Genomic DNA, 19,316 nt, shown 5'->3' on the forward strand with positions numbered 1-19,316 from the left:
CTCACAATGGGAAGAGAACTCAACGGATTGGTAATGAACAGCTGTGTAGCCATAAGAAAACCACTATTCAGCAAGACTAACCAGAGAAAATGGCATACATTTTCTAGGGAGCAAAAGGTTTGAACTCTGGAGCAATAGAAGAAGGTCATGTGGTCTGATGAGTCCAGATTTATCCTGTTCCAGAGTGACTGGAGCATCAGGGTAGAGAGGCAGATGAAGTGATGCACCAATCATGTCTAGTGGTTAATGTACAAGCCTGTTTGGGCAATGCTTTAATCTGGGGTTGTTACAGTTGGTCAGGTCTAGGCTCAGCAACATTATGTGTTCGAAGAATAAGTCAGCTGATACCTGAATATACTGAATGAACAGGTTATTCCATTAAACCACAGTGGTCAGACTCTCCCATCATCAATACAAGATCTTGGTGAAAATGTAATGCAACACTACATGGAAATAAATCTTGACATATGTGTGCTGTAATCAGTCAAAGCTACGAAACGAAACATTAGTATGATCTTTCTTTTTGTCAGGCAGTGTAGCTCAATTGTTGAAGAGAAATTGCTTTTTTTTTCTAAATGTCAAAAAAGCTGCTACTAGATGTTATTTAAAGCTTAGCAATCAAGTGTGTGTTGTTTGGGTGTTGGTAGGGGAAGTCATACTTGTTATCTACAAAGGAAAGATTGTGGTTCTCAAGCTAATTGCTGCAAAAACAGCTGTTTGTTGCTTATATTCTTTTTTCTTAAATCCTGTAAAACTGTGGACTGTGTAGCTTTTGTAGAAAGGTAATTGTCGTTTTGAGAAAATGTGTGTTTTATGCATGTGTAGAAGGCACATCTGAGCACACACTTGCTCTTTTCTGCACACAGATCAGTGTTTTCTATCTGAGCAAGGTTTTCCATTAGTGTTTTGCAGAGATCACAGGTTCTTCTGTTTCCTGCCACACTGAGTGTTTCGCCACAGAAGCTAACCAGCCTTCATCTGCTCTTTGCTCTGCAGTGAAGATGATCACTGGAAAATCATCAGCACAACACACACACACCTGCCACAAAGACACTTTCTTTTCAGGTCTTTTTTTTTTTTTTTTTTTTGTATTTATAATTAATGTTTTAATTTAATTTATATTTGGGAAGTACTAGTGCATAATGTTTAGTGGCTTCTGAAAAAGAATCACCCAAATCTGGTCATAAACAATAATGTTCCTTGTTCTTCTCTGTCCTTCTTATTTCTTGTTTATATTATGTTGCTTGTGTAGCTGTTTCCTCTCCCTGCTATCATCCTTTTCTCCAGCAGTGCCAGGCTCTGAAGAGAGCTGATGTGAGCACCAGATGTTGAAGTAGACTAGCTGGAGACAGAGAGGGCAGAGGGTGCTCACATCCCTGCAACCCCCTTCCTCCTCCACACACACACACACACACACACACACACACACACACACACACACACACACACACCCTTTCCTTATATATATATATATAAGGAAAGGGTGTGTGTGTGTGTGTGAGTGTATAGGGAGAGAGATTGACAGATATCTATAGATAAATAGATAATTTGCTCTAATGTTTAAACAATCACAGGAATACACATGTCAACATTATGATTTTTTTTAAAGATGCTGTTGAAGTAAAATCCTTTATTCTAGTTTTTTAAAATAATGAAAACTGAAATTAAAATTTGGGCAGTATGTGTAAACCTGTCTGTTGTCAAAAGAGATGCTCATCTGCTAAGACGTATGGTTTTCTTTGTTAGGTCCAGATTCTAGAAATGGTATCTCTTGTGACTAATCTGCCATGTTTTTTATTTATTATTATTATATTAACACAGCATGATGGCCTGAAATGTCTTCTCTGAGAATCATTCTGAATGGTCCACGGTCATGTACTGTTTTTGTAATGAGCCTTAATTGACCAACCTTACAGTGGGAGTTTAGATGCGATTTGGGTCAGCAGTTGGAAAATTATGTTAAACACAAGTTAACCATGCCTACCAGTGAGAGAGGTGGTAGTGTAGGAGATTTTGTGTTTGTGTGTGTGCAGGGGTGGAAGGTCACAGGGATGTTCTTGACTGTGTCATCTCCAGCAGCTGTTTCCCTCAAACCCTGCCTCGCCCCCTCCCACCCCCCTCCCATCCCATCACTTCACAATGAAACCAATACAAAGGGACAGGAAGTGCCTCCCGTTAACTGGGGCCCAATCAAAGCCATCATTATTCCCGTGTTAGAATATTCACAGGAAATAGCTTCTCAGAAAATATGCCAGCTGTGCAGGGAGTGTGGGATTATTGTCTTATAGGTCTGTTTGTTTTTTTCTTTCTTTTTTCTTTGTTTTTTTGTTTTTTTATCCATCAGTCACCACTAACAAAAGGACACATAGACCCGTCGCAACCACGTGCACGGCGCACTGTCACTGCTGTGCGTTCACTGTGCAAGCCAGGCACTGTGTTCTCTGGGGCTGGGTGGTTATTGTGCATTGGGTGAAAAGGGCTTTCCTGCTGTGCCTGCTCCGGCTTCTTTGGTTCCCACCCTGAACTGAAGCACTGAAAAGCAATTGTCTTTTTAAAAGTCAACGAGCAGGGCTGAACCCAGACAGAACACAGATGCAAGAGCACACACATGATCACACACTCACAATTAAACACACACACACACACACAGAGCAAGTGTTTCCTACTGAAGCCGCATCTGCAAGAGCGCTGCTCAGATTACAGCATAAACGGTGGGTTCAGGTGAAGCCTAACGTTTGCCAGATGCTGCGGTTAAGTCACCAGGAGGTTAGTCTAACACTGGAGTGTTGTTGTTGGTCGGGGAGGGTGGAATCATCTGCCTCCCCAACAAGAAGGGCACACATCTGGCGTGAACAGAAAAGCAATTTATAAGCATTTTCTTAAATAAGTGTGGATGACAACACTGATGATTTTGCTTATCAGGGATTATTCAAATGGCAGAAAACTACTGCAATCTTGAGATTGATTTGTGTTGGGCTGAAAAGAAAGGTAGCTTCTCTGTTTATCTAATCTTCAGTTTGTCCTCTGTAATCTCTCTGTCTCTCTGAGGCCTTGCCGACGTCTGGAGGCCAATAATTAACTCAGTCACTCAACACGTTGACACAGGTGAGCACTACTCAAGCTGTTAAACAGTCATTATAAGGCTGTTGTAATGTGAATGGGCACACACACTCACACACACACACTGACTGACCTCTAACTTTGCCAAAGCTTGTCTGTCACGTTAGGCCAAAGCCTATTCAGTGACAAAATGCCACTGTTGACTGTTTTAACACTGATTAGATAAAGGAGACGTCCCATCTGTCAGAAACATATGAACTTATTATCATAAAACCACAGTGAAAAGAAGACATTACACCCACTGTCTTTTGTAAATACAGTGCAGAACCAGAAGTATAGACTTGCCTCTTATAAATTCTCAGGCATATCTTATGTTTTGACCTAAGGAGCTGCTCAGCGTCCTTCACGAGGAAGCTTATCCATGCTGTTTGAAGTGTTTGTCCTTATCTGAAAGCTCTGTGTTGAGGTCATCTGCCTGATCCACTGGCCCTAAATGCCGTCACTGCTCATCTTTGTCCTTCTGAAGTGAAAAAGTTGCTTCATCTAAATAGCAGCAGCTTAAAGTCACATGATTTTAGTTATTAGTTAGTTATTTATTATTTTATCCAGAGATTATTTATGGTGTTTTTGTCTTTATTTGACTGCATATATAAACTTAGAATAAATAATAAGAAAATTTTTTATTTGGTGTATTATTTCTCCCATTTAATAATACTTGTTGGAGGTTTGATTAGTCACCTTTACAAGGGGTATATCTTGTAAGGATTGTGCATCACTAAACGAATGGTTAGTGTCCCCAAAAATGTGCCAAAATCCCCTGCAATATTCTCCTGTTGGTATTCAATCTTGTTTTTAGATTTAAGTGCATTTAGGTGTGTCCCAGTCACAGATGCATGACTGGCACATCAGTGGCACCTAACTGGTAGATAGACATATTGGAATAAGATTCGGTAGCCAGCGGTGAACCCATATCTCCAGAATCTGGGACCAAACTCCATCCTCCAGGATGACAAGTTCTCCTCCACAGAGCCAGGATTGTCACAGAGTACCTGCAGAAATTGGGAGCAGAAAGGTTGAAATGACCTGCCCTGAGTTCAGACTGTAACCCAGTTTAACACTTGTGGGATCAGCTTGGGTATGGTGTACATGCGAAGAGAAACAACACAACCCAAATGGTTGACCTTCAACAACTCCTGGTTGAGGAACGGGGCACCATCCCACAGCAAATGTGTCCAGGCTGGTGACCAGCATGAGGATATCGATCTTCCACCTTCCACGTACTACTGAGGTCCCTGACAGTGTAAAATGAATTGTGCCAAAATGGTCCTTATGTGTTGGCTTTTTTTGTTTGTTTTGTTTTATTGTTGTTATTTTTTACCTCGTATTTCTGTGGGAGAAATACTAACAGGAGAATATTGCAAAGGATTTTGGAACATTTCTTGGGACACTACTACCCACATTTTCAGCCGTGCTTTTTCCACTTACAAATTATATCTCTTTGTAAAGGTGACTTTTCAATGATGTATGATACAACACCAACTGGTATTATTTAAGGGATGAAATAATTAACCACACACAAATTTCCTTGTGTCTTTGTGCTGTTTATGTAAACACATGCAGACGTGGTTATGACGAATGAAAAAAGTTTCCTATCTCTTTGAATTTGGAATGGCGTAGGTGTTTCTAACCTGAACTACGAACATTGTAGGTGTCATGCTTTTGTCAAAGCTGAATATAGCACTGCAACTTCAAAAAAAAATGCAAGTGGCTGCAAAGGTGTCAGAGTGCTGCTACAGGCACCCGTATGCAACGGGATCCAGAACAACCAGTTTGACTAATACATCTTTAAGGTGGAGCCAAATAAGATGTTGAACACTGCACATTGCACCAAAAGAAGGATTTTTAAACAGTTGCTTTCAGTGAAATATCGTCTAATATGACAATTGTGTGACAGAATACAAAATTACACTCTTTAAACACCCTTAAAGCAACATGAAAGCCACAGCCATATTTTTGTCATTCAGTGATCTGAATGCAACAAATAGAAAAGTTTCATTTAAATGAACTATGGAGTAATTTTCTCTGTTTTATTTAGAGGTTTAAAAAGGCTCTTAAAAACAAGATAACTGAATGATCCACAGCCACTGTTGTAAAAAGTTTCCTTAGTGTTTATTGGTCATGAGCCCCGAAAGAATAGCTAAAAAAAAGAGTATCAGTGAGCCAAAGTTGACACTGTTTCTAAGGGAGGCAAGATCTTATGTTGAGCAACACAAATGGAATTCCACCAATCTGAGTCTTATTTATGTGGACAGATATCTAAAAAAATCTATATAAATATATATATATATAAAAGAATAAAACTGTAACAGTTTACAAGAATGACACAACCCTTTCATTGATCTTATCTTTTGTTTTTTGTTTTTTTTCCCGGATAAACATAGCAAAAGCATCCAAAAAAAAACCACAGGCAGAAAACTGATTCACATTTGCCATAGCTGTTTCTGAAATTCAGGGAACAAGTTAGTCTGAGTCAGAGTGGTTTTCTACCACTGATCAAAATGTAGAAAATTTTCCAAACAGTCTCACAGAAAATTGGTGCATTCATTTATCTCCATCATGTTAGTCTGCTCTATATGTGGAGGATGAACTAAATAATCAACAATAAAGCTCCACTTATACCAAAATAACACACGTACACAGCGCTTTGAACATGAAACTCGTTAGCTAAAGTCACTTCACAGCATGGAATTATCTTTACAAAAAGGACTAAATTATGATACAACTATGACTTGCTACAGAGGCCTTTTTGGATTATTAGGTACAGATCTTCTACTTATATCCAGAATTAGACCCAAATCTGAAGTTGCTTTAAGTGGTCCAGTTTCCTGGAACAAGTTGCCTGCTGATGTGAGGTCCATAAGAACCATTTCCATATTCAAACCTCCAAACTCCAAACTTCCCCCAAGCCTTACATTTGTTGACTATGTATTGTACATGTTTATCTTTTTGTAGAGCTGACATGCATCGCTATGATATGTTTTTCAACCTATTAAAATCCGAGGCCCCCAACTGGGAAACTTTGAGAACAGTTGGTGCGAAATGTGCCAGAATGGCCATTTTGGACACTCGGCTGAACCTCTCTAATTTTATTCTGCTTCACTTCATCAGATTTGGGCTTTGCAGAGATAATGTCAACTTATCATATTATGATTTGATATAAGTTTATAAGGATGAGATATAAGAGCTGTATCATTTTAAAGGAATAGACATATTCGTCCTGAAAATGTATACTTTGTCTGTTTTTTTTAGGCAAGCCTGAATTTTTTTTTGTGTGTGCTATGTGCCATCTTAATTTATTCATCACCAGTAACACATATATTGATATTCACAAATCTTAACAAATCTCACCAGCGTTCCCCTTACATTGAATTCAAAAGCATTCAAATAAACCCTGCATAAACATGTTCAGTTTCATTTTTGGATATAATTTTTTTCACAGTGTTACTGAATAAATTAAATGCTTAATCTTCCTTAAACTGAAGTGCTTCATATTTGTGAGAACTTTCCTCCAAAGGCCATTTTCCTCTGTTGGCTGTTCTGGGGAATAGGAGGAAGCAACATTTTTAGAAATCTTGAGTGGCTTTGAGCGTCCACTTTGGCCAGACACTTAACTTAGTGGAACAAGGATATTTTTGGTAATTACAGGGTAACCAGGGAATGTCAGCAGGAAATGTCCAGAATACAATACACACAGGGTAGCCATGGCCAAGCAGATATCGTAATTTCCTGGTAGTATTACTCTTTTTGGGAGTGACTCATGCCTGTTTTGCTTAAGCTTTTATTTTTCGGGAATAATGGTTTATATTATTTTTTTTTTGGCACTTTTGGTTTGTGAGCAGTAAGAACATCAATAACTGATGTGCACAATGGAAAGAGTGGTCTCTCAACTTCTAGGTCTGGGCAAAAAAAATGTATTCACAAGGAAGATATGTTTATCTCACAATGAAGCAGGCTGGATTGTTATAAATTTGGAAGCCATGTTTTTTGTATGATGGTGTCACACAAAGCGCATTTACTCCTTCAAGCCTAAACATGATAATATAGAGCTGACCAGATGGCAGAGTGTCCATCCCATGATGGTGTTCACATCACAGCATCCTGATTAAAGCCACTCTGCAGGAAAATGGTATGTTAATGTTGAGAAGGGGTGGGGGTGGACAGATAACACACTGACTTTCAAAAAAGTAAAAATCTCTCTAAATAAAGACATGTAGATATACATATACGCAACTATGTGACAGTTAGAATGACAACTGCTCCTGTAGCAAGCTTAGGGTGTGTGTTGTGTTTGACTAGATATGGAGCTCAGTAGTGTGTTGAAGAGCTTTTAATCAGGTCACTGAGAGCCCAGACCTTTCTGCTACCCCTCTGCCCCCTCCGTCTGGAGGGCTCCGCCAGGGGTGACCAAGAGGGACACCACTGACCCAGATTAGGAAAGGGTAAGTATGTGTGAGTTTGGGTGTGTGTGTGTGTGTGTGTGTGTGTGTGTGTGTGTGTGTGTGTGTGTGTGTGTGTGTGTGTGTGTGTGTGTGTGCGTGCATGTGTAGAGGAGTGTGTGTGGGGGGGTGTGTATCAGCTGTGTATCATGTCTCAGTCCACACCGTTTCAATTCATTAGCAGCACAAGGAACAGACAAGAAAGACAAGGAGGGGTGGTAAGTATATGTGTGTGTATAAATGTTGGGGGTGGGGGACAAAGGAAAGAATACAACGTCAGTGACAGACGGAGAAAGTCACTAGATTTCTAGACTCACTTGACCTAAAAACACATGACACAGAGACACACACAGGTGGAAAGATACTCACAAGGGACGACGTCGGCCTCTGCGAAGCCTGACCAGCTGAACCCCTGCAGCAGCCGCCACCCTGTCAGACCTCTCCACATCTTTTCCCTTAATACCTCTCTTTTTATCATAGTTAGAGCATAGCTTTCTCATTTCTGTCACTTCCCCTTAAGTCTGTCACTCAGTCATTTGCCACCTAAATTTTCTTTGACTGTTCACTTTATTTGATTACTCTCAGATTAGCCAAACTCATTTTCTGTTTGTATCTCTCCCTCTACAGTTTTCATGTCTTCTCTTTGTGAAAATATATGTGGGCTTGCTTTAAAAAAAAAAAAGACTTTCCAAATCCTCTAAAAATGTTCATGCAACTTCTTTCACCATCATCCACGCGATGGTGAAATTTGGCTCCTTCCCCAGCAACTTACAGGCTTCTGCTCCATCTTAGATATCCTTAAAAGAATAGCTCCAGCTAGAGTTTAAAAGTCAAGGTTTAGAGTATGCAGGACCGGAACTGAATCCCACTTTCAAAGACTTTATTTACAGGCCATGCTGTGTGGGATCTCACAAAACAGGGATCCAGACAACCTTGTCCTCAAATGCAAGGTCAAAATCCTAGCTCAGGCTAGTTTAAACTGTATTGACCACAAATTCAACCACAACAGCAGGAGGAGCAGCAATTCCACAAGAGTATTTTGTAGAAATAATTACACAATGTTCATCTGGTAGTAATCTACAAACTGTAACATGCATCTTCATTTTGGTTAAAGTAAAAGATGTATGGGTGAGATCAGATGCAGACTGTGAATTCTCCACCAACAGTGTGGAAACAGCAAGCCGCTTTGTCTCCATGCTGTCTGCATTCACTCATTTTGCACTTTTGAGAACAGTGGTGATGCTTTTGACGAAAGATTTGGGCTCTACACATCTTCTATTATTGATCATCCAGCTCATACTCTTGAAGGTCTGTTGGAAGAATGCAGCCATTTTCCCCCCAAATGACTCCATTTGTTGAAACCAAATGACCAAACAGATTTCTAATTCTAAACCTGTCTCAAGCCACTGGAGAAATGATGGAAGGTGTTGTGACTAAACAGATTACACTCGCCTACACCAACCGGCCACAGCCACAATCGCCAAGTCTGGCCTTGCTTACACACAGCCAGATGTTTATCCTTAATGGATGGCTACAGCATAAACCAACTGTTCCAGTCAGTTGATGAAAACGACAAAACAATAGTGTGACCAGCACCTGGCAGCCTCTCTCTTGGTCTAGTCACACTGAACAGTGTACTCAGCTTGTTTTGCCCCTATGTGGTGGCCATGGGCTTTATGGCCTTCTGTGGGTTGGGTCCCACCTGCTCTACAGTTCCACAGCCTCATTTCAGTCCCTCATGGAGAAAGCAGGAAAATCTTCACACTCAAGGACATGGACGGGGCCATCTGACAGCATGATAATGTCAACAACACAATTCCCACAATGAGCAGTCAGAGGGTGAAACTGCTACCTTCTGACCGGTTCCTGCAAGGTGTTACAGTCTAAATGAAATATCCTCTTTTCTAAATCATAATAGGCTACTGCAGTTTTTCTATCAAAGCATGCATAATAGGAGATATTTTACTGGAAATCTTGATGCCCAATAGTTTGGCATTTGCTGTAGTGGACAATTGCAAGTTCACAACAAATATTCTGAAGGCTTCATCATCCATTTTGCCCTTATTCAGAAAAATACATGAAAATATATGTGTATTTTGCCAATTATATAACTTTAGGAAGAAAATGTGACTTAATTGTATTGAGATTTTGTCCCATGCCAGATTTGTAGGCAGAATCTGTATCACATATTTTACATTTCTTTTAATTCACACTTTATATTTTAATTAAACTATCATCATGTCATAGACGTGAATTTGTTCTAAACCTGAAAAGCAGACATGCTCAGTAGCAATATTCCTTTATAAAGTTTGCCTCCTTACTTTCACACAAGGCAGTATGTGACTGAGTCAAATAATGACATGCCAATTCATTTTCTGACACATTAGGCACCCTGTCATCCACAAATCCACCAAAATAATTATAAATCGAATAAGAGACTCCAAGATTAATAACAAGTGGCTGATACAAAACAACAGTGTGTATAAAATGTCATGTCACTGCCTGGGTCACGAGGGACAAAAGCTTGGGATCTGTAGGCTGTTCAAAGCTGACAGAGAAGACTGTAGCGCCTTTGATGGAGGACAGAGTGAAAACACTGAGAAGAGGAGGAGGAGGAATCCTGCATGACAGACTCAACAAGCATACAAAGAATTAAGTTTCACTGTGTTTCTTGCTACTCAATTATCCCCCCATGATGGGCCTGCACTTGTGGATGAAAAAGATACTCTTCTATGTGCAAGACAGGCTCTCCACATGACAGTTTGGCTCTTTTCTCTTGCTCCCTTCCTCTGCCTCGTCTCCAAAGATGACCCTCTTTACTCCACTCTCGGTCCTCTTGTTACCAGAAGTAAAAAGAAACGTTTTGTGTTGAGATAAGATGTTTGAAACCTAAAGATGATACGAAGGATGAGATTAGAACCCACTCAGCAGCCATGGAAGCACGCATTTATTCATCAGTTGAGCTGATCTTATATTGTATGATTCCTCATTGGAGGTGGCTGTAAATAAAATGTAGTGGATTAGTACTTAATTGGGAGAAAAAGAAGGGAGAGAAGAGGGGGCTGCTGCTAATTATGCGTGACGATTGTTGATGACTTGATTGTCTGCGTCCAGCTGCACGGAGGAGCAGGGAGAGGGAGGGCGGGCAGAGAGGCAGACTCACTGACGCCGGCCTCGGAATTCTCCCATCCATTGAAAGAGAGACCCGATTGTGTCCGGGGCCTTTCCGACAAGCACCTGATCCCTGCCCAGACACACTGGTGCGAGTGTGTGTTCCGCACAGATTTACCCCGAGAAATCTGGAATATGCGGACAAGCGATTGGTAGGCTCGAGGAAAAAACTGCATTTTTTTTCATGATTCTTAAGTACTGATAAAATGCGAGCAGTCCTTTCTGTGTGGATCCTTACTCGTAAATTGGAGATTGAATTATTTTGTTCATCTCTGCGTGAAAGCTTGCAACCCCCAAATCTTTGCTTAATCCCTGCCCCAGTAAAGGTTTCACCAGCAAAGTAAGCAAATGCAACTCTTTTCCCACCAGATCTGGGAAATTTGAAGCAATATTTGTCCTCCTCTTGACATATTTAAGAAAGCTATTTAAGGTCAAAGTCTTGTTTGGATACTCGGCGCCACTCACATAATATATCTTTAAAACAGCACTGGATCGAAGTCCTGTCTCACGGTTCAATATTATGGTTTGCTCTAAAGTGAGGTCGTTGAGTGACTTGTCACGCAGGGTCAGCGGTTGTGAGGAGGCGGGAGGGGTGCCATGAGGAAGGCAGTTGTGGCTTGAACATCTGTTAAACCTCTGCATAATTGGAAGGGTATCTCCAGCCGTGCGTATTTACGCACACATGTGAACAGATTTGAGATAAGAATGTGGTGCATCTTGTGTTATACCTTATGCAATTTTGTTGCCTCACAGACAACAGGAGTTTAACTTTTTGCCAGTTTCGCCATAGCCTGATTAAAATAACATTACACAAGTTCACACCCTCATCTCTGTGAGACTGATTGCAACATCTCAGTTTACTATTTTGGCACGTCTCGTGCTACTGGATTGTTTTTCCTAATTTTACTGTAGGTTAGTCCTAGCCCACATTTATTTGCCTCGTTTTCAACAACAGCGTGTTTATTGTGGTTTGAGACTAAAAACTATCGTGCTGCCACTTTTCATTAAACGATTCGTGTGTATTAATCGCTACAAAAGTGGCGTGTTTGGAAAGTTTTTCCATTTAATTTCACTGAGTGTGACTACAGACCCAAGAAGAGAAAAGCGTAGAGGTGGGAGGGTGGATAGAGCCTTGATAGCTGAGTGACAGAACAGGTCAGCCAATCGGATCTCTGAGCGCCTCTGCTTCTTTCCCCTCTGATGGTTCACGGGGGAGGGCGGGCCGTCTGCCAAAGAGGGGAGTGCACGTCGGGGTGAATGGATGACGTTGGGAGGCTGGCGCCAGCATGTCTGGGACTGGCGCGTTAGATCAACACAGCTGGGCCGGGATAGGACACACAGCTGGCTCAGGCCTGCATTCCTCCACAAAACAGGATTGTGAGAAAAGGGGAAAATAAGACCCAAATAGGAGCAGAACGGGACGTGCTTTGATGTAAACTAAAAGGGAGCAACATTTGGCCTTGCTCAAATGTAACTTTTAAGACAATTTCACACAGAAATTGTTAGATTTTGCCAATAAGTGACTTGCCAGCTTAATTGCACATTTTCCTAATATAACTTAAGTAAGAATAAAGATGTATAGAAGGACGCTGAATAGGAGTATAAACTCCCATCGTATTAGTCAGTCAAGAGCCTGTGAAATGACAGATTTCGCAATTGATTCTTTAAGAAATAACCCGGCTTTCCATTGACCTTTTACCTACATGTATTTTAATATGTTATTTTTGTAACATTTTTGGGGTGTGATTACGAAAAAAACTCGTGAAATTGTATTAATGTTTTAGTAGGCATACATATTTGTACTAAATAGATTAATCCACGTTGTGTTTTCAAGTGCTGGACGCAGTCAACCATAAAGCAAAATTTTAATGACAGTCTTTAGATGAGTGAGTCAAAATGGAATAGATACTATAGATTTTAATGTTTAAATAAAGATACTTTCTTTCCTGTTACTCTCAGTTTACAAGAGATTTAAAAGAGAAGGAATCTTATTTTACCTCTGTGTTCTTGTAAATTTAAAAAATACCATACTTTGGAACGTATATGTATCTAAATTAAATACCACTACCTGGCAAAACTACTAATTAATTGACAAGCCCCTTCAGGCCATCCTATCCCAATTTCCTCATTCTTCTTAGCCTTTCTGCAAGGTGATATAAACCAATAAGATCGGGCTTCATTTTTACATTGGCCAATCAGAACACGATGCGAAAAAGGGGGCGTATCCAGACGCTCAGTGTATAAAAACCTATCTGTACTCTGCTGTGACAACGTCGTAGCTGTTGAGGACAGTGAGTAGGAGACCGAAGCACGAAGGGGACCGCGACCAACCTGCATCTAAACAAAAAAACTCGACTTTTGTTATCGTCTCTCTTGCTAGGCTGTTTCAGCATGAAAGCCATCAGTCCCGTCCGCTCCGTGAGAAGCTGCTACAAGGCCGTGTGCTGCATTTCGGAGCAGAGCCTCGCCATCAGCCGGAATAAACACTCGTGTTTAGACGAGCCGGTGAGCGCCCTGTGCGACATGAACGACTGCTACTCCAAACTGAAGGAGCTGGTTCCGAGCATCCCGCAGAACAAATCGGTCAGCCAGGTGGAGATCCTCCAACATGTTATCGACTACATCTTCGACCTGCAGATCGCGCTGGAGACAGAGGACACTGCCACGCCGGAGATGGTTTTGTCAATAAAGGTGAGAAAAGATGAGGGCTGCAGGCTGGACTGATGCTTGTCCTTCAACACTGACATTTACAAGTTGTCGGCTATTTTTGAGGGTATTCTGATCTGAATTTAAATCCGTAGCTATTCTGTGAATTTGATTAAGTTTAGAACCTTTTTTTCAACACAGCATGCGTCCCTGCTCACAGTCTATTTTAGACTTTTGTGGTACAGCGGCAGATAATGATCTCTGATTATATTTTACGATTAATCTATTCTTCTTAGAGTCTGATTAATGCTGTTTCCAGATGCTTACACTGTTTGTCTCTCTGCTTTTTATTCAGACTGCGGACATTACTCGCAATTTCTCCAAAGAAGAAGGGCGGTTGTGCCATTAAGATAAGGATGGCGCATTATGGTACGTAATTATTCTCCTGTCTATTTTAAGATTTCTCCGCAAATACAAATTCTAGACGAATGTGTTAAAAACACATTTAGCACATCCCTCTTAGTATTTGTGCTCGTTGAGCCACACATCCTTCAGCCATTCGTTCATTTTTTGCAACATCAGTGGTTTAAACTTTCCAAGAGAAATAAATTATACAACTTCGTGTAAGCATTGATGTTTAAAAAAAGAACCCCCCCTCCCTTTTGCTCCATATTCACCATGCTTCCAATTAGACAGGCCAGTGATTGTGAAGCGGATTCATTGCTATCTGCCTGGGGTTAATGAAAGTTCCATGCTAGGCGCCAGTCTGTCTGCTCCCCTCTGCAGGGAGGGAGGGTGAGAGGGAGAGATCTGACTTCACTTTTCTTCCTTTCTCTCCATGCAGGTGCAGGGAAACACATGTCTCCACTTCACTCTGGGCAAGAGGACAAGAGGGGCAGAAAGGGTGGGCTAGGTATTTGAGAGAGAAGGAGAAGACAGAGAAGGGTTTAAAGAAAGAGAAAAACGTGGACCGTTTCCTAGATGAGTGGGGATCAACAGTAGTGCATGAGTAAGAAAACAGAGACTCATTCTTTGCCTCCTGGACAGACAAATCAGCACACCAAAGCAGAAGCCAGGATTGGAAACTGAAAGCGACCAGCTGTGTATGTCTTCCTCATAAAACCTGGGATTCCTTATAGATAGAAGTAGAAATATTGGTACATTGTCCTTTGTATTTCCTTTTTATTTTTGTATTGCATCCTAAAAAGACTTTGTGGGTCTAATCTCCACACCCATCCTGAATCTACAAGTATTGTATCACCTCACGTCATTATCACCCTAAAACAATGTTTTCTAGTGATCTGAAATCTTAAAACTTTGGCATGTGTACATATCTGCTGTTGATATGTAAGGTATCGTTTTTTTTTGGAAGTCTATATTTTTTTCATGGGAGTTTTCTTCGTTATAATCCAAACTCTATACTAGAGTTAATTACAAATGTTTGTGGGGATTGTTATATTTCTACAGACAGTGTGCCATGAGTTTCATAAACTCTTTATTATAAAGTTTTGCTTTGTATGTATGTTATGTAATGAAATAAAAAGAAAAAACGTGAAGTAATTTGGCTGTTGTGGAGTATTTAGTATGACTGAATGAATGAGCTTGAGCTAGTTTTCAAAGAAAACTGGGGTGATGCTGACGTTTTAGCTTTGGATGGCAGTGAAGTGCTGATACAACAGGATGTATTCAGATGAATCTGGAGGTTAAGTGGTTGGAAATCAGAAAAAGGGAGTTTCCTGTGAAAGTTTCTATTTTTCCAATGCAAGAGTTAGAAACAGTTGAAGCAGCTTGAACTTCCTACATAGTGAAGAAGCTGAATCAAGTGAACTTGGTCGTTCATAAATTATGTCAGGAGTTATTAACAATTATAGAACAGCTTAAAACTTTGTGGCCTTGACTTCAGAAGCTGACGAACATCATCTCTGGGGTTGTGTCCAAGGAAAATTTGGTTTGTATTGTAAATTTGAGGCTTCTTTTATTAAATCATTTGTCTGCACAATGGGTATTAAGGAAAATAATACCTTCAATTCAAGAGCCAAAATGCCGGATCTACTTTTTGGATTTGTCTGGAAATTCAGGACTTATGTGTATCAGTGTCTCATCTCGATCACTATACACTGGCATTTTGTGGTCTTACTGCTCATATTTTTATTTAAGCTCTTAATCATCTAAAAAGACAAACTGGAAATTCATCCTCCAGTTTCCTGTAGACTTGATGACCTAGTTCTAACCCTCAGCCTGCTACCATTAATAAAACTACAGCACCACCTAGTGATATGAAAGAGTTATTGACGTAAGCCAATGGTAAATTCAGATGTACACTAATAAGGGATCTTCAACTCCAGACCTGGGCCTGCTTCCTGCAGGATTTAGATGTTTCCCTGCTGCAGCTCACTTTAAGTTAATGGGCCATCAAGAGGCTTGTGCAGAACTTACCAACATTCATTTGAGTCAAGTGCATCGCAGCAGGGAAGCATCCAAAACCCTCAGGTCTCTGGCCTTAGAGGTCTGGACTTGGTGATCCCCACACTAAACAATTCAAGCAGATTCACTAATAGAAACAAAATTATTATTCAGATTTTATTAGACTGGCATTGTTGTTGAGACTGTTTAAGGATTGTTGAAGTTGATGGAAATGTCAAGGAGGCCTTGAGGTGACACTGACTACTTTACCAGTCACAGCTTGCTAGTTCTAGGTGTTGGAAACAATCGTCAGAGACAAACAGTTGCTTCAGATTTGTCAGCTGAGCATCCATGATGAGAATCTTCCATTCCACCACATCCCAAAAGTGCTCTACTGGCTTGAGTAGAAACCAGTGGCGTACAGTCAACTCTTTGTCATGTTTGAGAAGCCAATTTGAAATGATTTGAACTAAGTGACAGATGGTGCATTATCCTGCTGGAAGTAGCCATTAGAAGATGAGTACATTGTGGTCATAAAGGGACAGACACCGTCAGCAGCAATAGTCAGCATTTAATCAATGTTCAATTTGTTGTTTTTTTTTAAGTATTAACTTTAACATTAACTTTACTTTAGTGTCCCAAAGGGATTTTTTTATGGACATCAGTGCTGTTTCAGGTGGCAATCATTATAAAAAAAATGCAGAAATGACAAATAGTAAACACGCTGGACATTTACATTAAAGGGTTAAAAACAGCAGCATAGGGAGGAGACAACAAACACAAATGCATATTCAGCTAATAGAAGTGCTAACAACAGGTGTAGTAACAACAGGACAACAGAATAAAAACCGGTGTCACCCCAAAAAATTTAATGAAGCTATAAAAATAAAAAACAACTAAGATGTTCACCAAAGCTTTGAAGGGCCATAGGATGGAGCAGATTATTTTAATCTCATAGAAGATGGGAAGAAGGAGAGTTTAAAGCCATTTACTTTGTGTGTAAAGGATTTATATCATCTCCTAGAAGGTAACAATTCAGCCTGATTCAGCACAGCTTGCTTATAGATATCGTTTCATGATTTTAATTGTTTGTTTCCAGTCACTTTGGAAGCGAGTGAAACCTGACGATCAATCTTGGATTTGTTCTGGATCTTAAAAAGATCCAGGCAGCCATCCCGTACCTAATGATGCTCTCAGATATAACAGAATAAAAGTAGGCCAGAATTTGTTTGCATATACCTCATAATCTTAGTCTCCATAGAAAGTGGAGTCTCTGGGTCAGTTTAGCACATAGATGATCAATATGCACGTTCCACCTAAAACATAAGATCAATATACCCAGATATTGAGCATGGCGAGACAATACCTCCCACACCATTACACCATTACCAGCAGTCTGAACCGCTGACACAGGGCAAGATGGATCCATGGTTTCATCTTTACGCCAGATTCTTGTCCCCCCCCATCTGAATGTGGCAGCTAAAATGGAGAATCATCAGACCAGGCAATGATTTTTCAATCTTCCTTTGTCCAATTCCATTTTGTAGCTTCAGTTTCCATTTTCTAGGTGGCAGAGGTGGCACCATAGTCTTCCACTGCTGTAGCCCATCTGTCTCAAGTTTGGACCTGTTGTGTAGTTAGAAATAGTTGGCACCACATACCTTGGTTGTAATCAGTAGTTACTTTAGTTACTGTTGTCTAACTATAATTTCCAACAAGTCTGCTCATTCTCCTCTGACACCAACAAGATATTTTTGTCCTGACAACTGGTCACTGGAAATTTTCTCTTTTTCATGCATGAAAATCCCAGTAGATCAACATTAGGTACTCTACTGGTAGTCACTGGTTACATATTGTACAGCATACCTCATCTCAAACATATAAATAAGGGAACTATGGTTGGTTAGCATGTTCAAAAGCCCTTTATCAAAAGCACAGAAATTAATATAAATAAATCTTGTTTTAAACTGATACAAGCAGAAAATTTACTTAATGTTTGGATGATTATAGAGAAAAAAGAAAAACACAAAACCAATGACTAAAGAACCATAGAAAGGTTTCACCATTTCTCAATTTTCAGAGTTCACATGACCCAAATTAACTAATGAATTTAATAGCAGCAATTTCTGGTTTCCTTCTAGCTATAATGAAGACTGCAGAGTTGTCAATTAGAAACTGAAATAATAATTTAATAAAAATTTAAAGGATACAAGATCATCATGAGAGATCACGAGTCTTCAAATCCCTCTTTTGATCTTTCTTGCAGTCAGATATTTCCACATATCACAATAAAAAAAATGCAACATGAAAGAAAAGGGAAAGATAGAAAATCTGTAAAGATAGAAATTCTTAAAAAAAATCTGTAGTTATGGTTTGAGGCCACATGTGACACCATTTTAAAAGAAAGACACAAAAAGGCAAAAACAAATCTTTGCTAAAACCTAGACAAGCTACAGTCTTTGTAGAATGAAGTTAAATAGATTCATTTCAGTTAATATTTGTAATATTAATAAGGTTGCATCTTTTATTATCATCACCATTTTCAATGATTCACATCTCTTTTCCTAAAATTCAGGGGTTTTGACCATTTTGATTTCAAGCTTTCAAAAACAATGTTTTCATGTCTTTCAATAATCTGTAGATATTTCAAGATGTCCTGAATTCCTAGCATCTCAGAAACGTGTGATCCCATGCTTGGTGATTGTCTATGTAACTAAAAATGGAGATTATAATAGAATGAAAAGTGTCACTGTTCTTAGAATAACTGGGAGAAGATGGACGGACTTTAACATTAAACTCAATCCAATGTTGAAGAACAAAGTGGAAATGTTCAGATACTAGTTCACACCACAAGATGGGGTTGTTAGATGAGGATGAAGCAACATGCGCTGCAGCAAAATATTGAGTGCAATTACACAAGCCAAGCGTATTCTTTTTAAAGTTAAAACACATTTCTGTAATGTGAATTCAGTGGAACCCTCAAACAAACGTAAATTGTATTTTCATCATTGTGCTGGAAGTGAAGAAATATGGCCAAAAAAACAAAGCCTGTCACTAGAAACAGCTATATTTGACCTATTTTGCTGGTTGCTCGGTAACATAGTGATTTTGTTCCCACATTTTACACACTTAAATGATGTGTGAACTTTATTTGTTTCTATCACTTTAGAAAATGCAGCCAAAGACACAAAAATAAATTCTTATCCTAAAAAAAAGGGGTTTTGTTCTGCCTTCTTTAGTTATTTGTGTTCTTATTTTCTTTTATAAGGGAAGAAGCAACCAAGATGGTATTTTACAACAAATTATAATTACCCGCATAAGTGTGGATTGTTCTAAACTGTGATTGCTCAGTTTTTTGCAGTATGAAGGAGAAATAAACAGAGTGAGGATTAATATTATAATGATATATGAGGATCAAAGTTAATTTCCTTCCTTAAAATTATAATTACCTTTTAATCTAATCCAGCGTTATAAGCTGGCAACATCTGTCAGCTATTCCCTGACAGTTAAAAGCCGATGTTTTAATTTAGCAATAAACAC

At 39.6% G+C, this 19,316-nt stretch overlaps 1 protein-coding gene across 1 annotated transcript; it reads left to right on the forward strand.

The window, feature by feature from the left end:
- The first annotated feature begins 12,986 nt into the window (after nt 1-12,986).
- On the forward strand, nt 12,987-14,933 carry id3 (inhibitor of DNA binding 3). Its single transcript, XM_041972282.1, has 3 exons — nt 12,987-13,418; nt 13,729-13,802; nt 14,218-14,933. The coding sequence occupies exons 1-2, from the start codon at nt 13,119-13,121 to the stop codon at nt 13,780-13,782; spliced, it is 354 nt and encodes a 117-aa protein (XP_041828216.1). The 5' UTR covers nt 12,987-13,118; the 3' UTR covers nt 13,783-13,802; nt 14,218-14,933.
- Nucleotides 14,934-19,316: the final 4,383 nt, after the last annotated feature.

This window comes from Melanotaenia boesemani, chromosome 20, assembly GCF_017639745.1.
Source record: "Melanotaenia boesemani isolate fMelBoe1 chromosome 20, fMelBoe1.pri, whole genome shotgun sequence".
Classification (NCBI taxonomy): Eukaryota; Metazoa; Chordata; class Actinopteri; order Atheriniformes; family Melanotaeniidae; genus Melanotaenia; species Melanotaenia boesemani.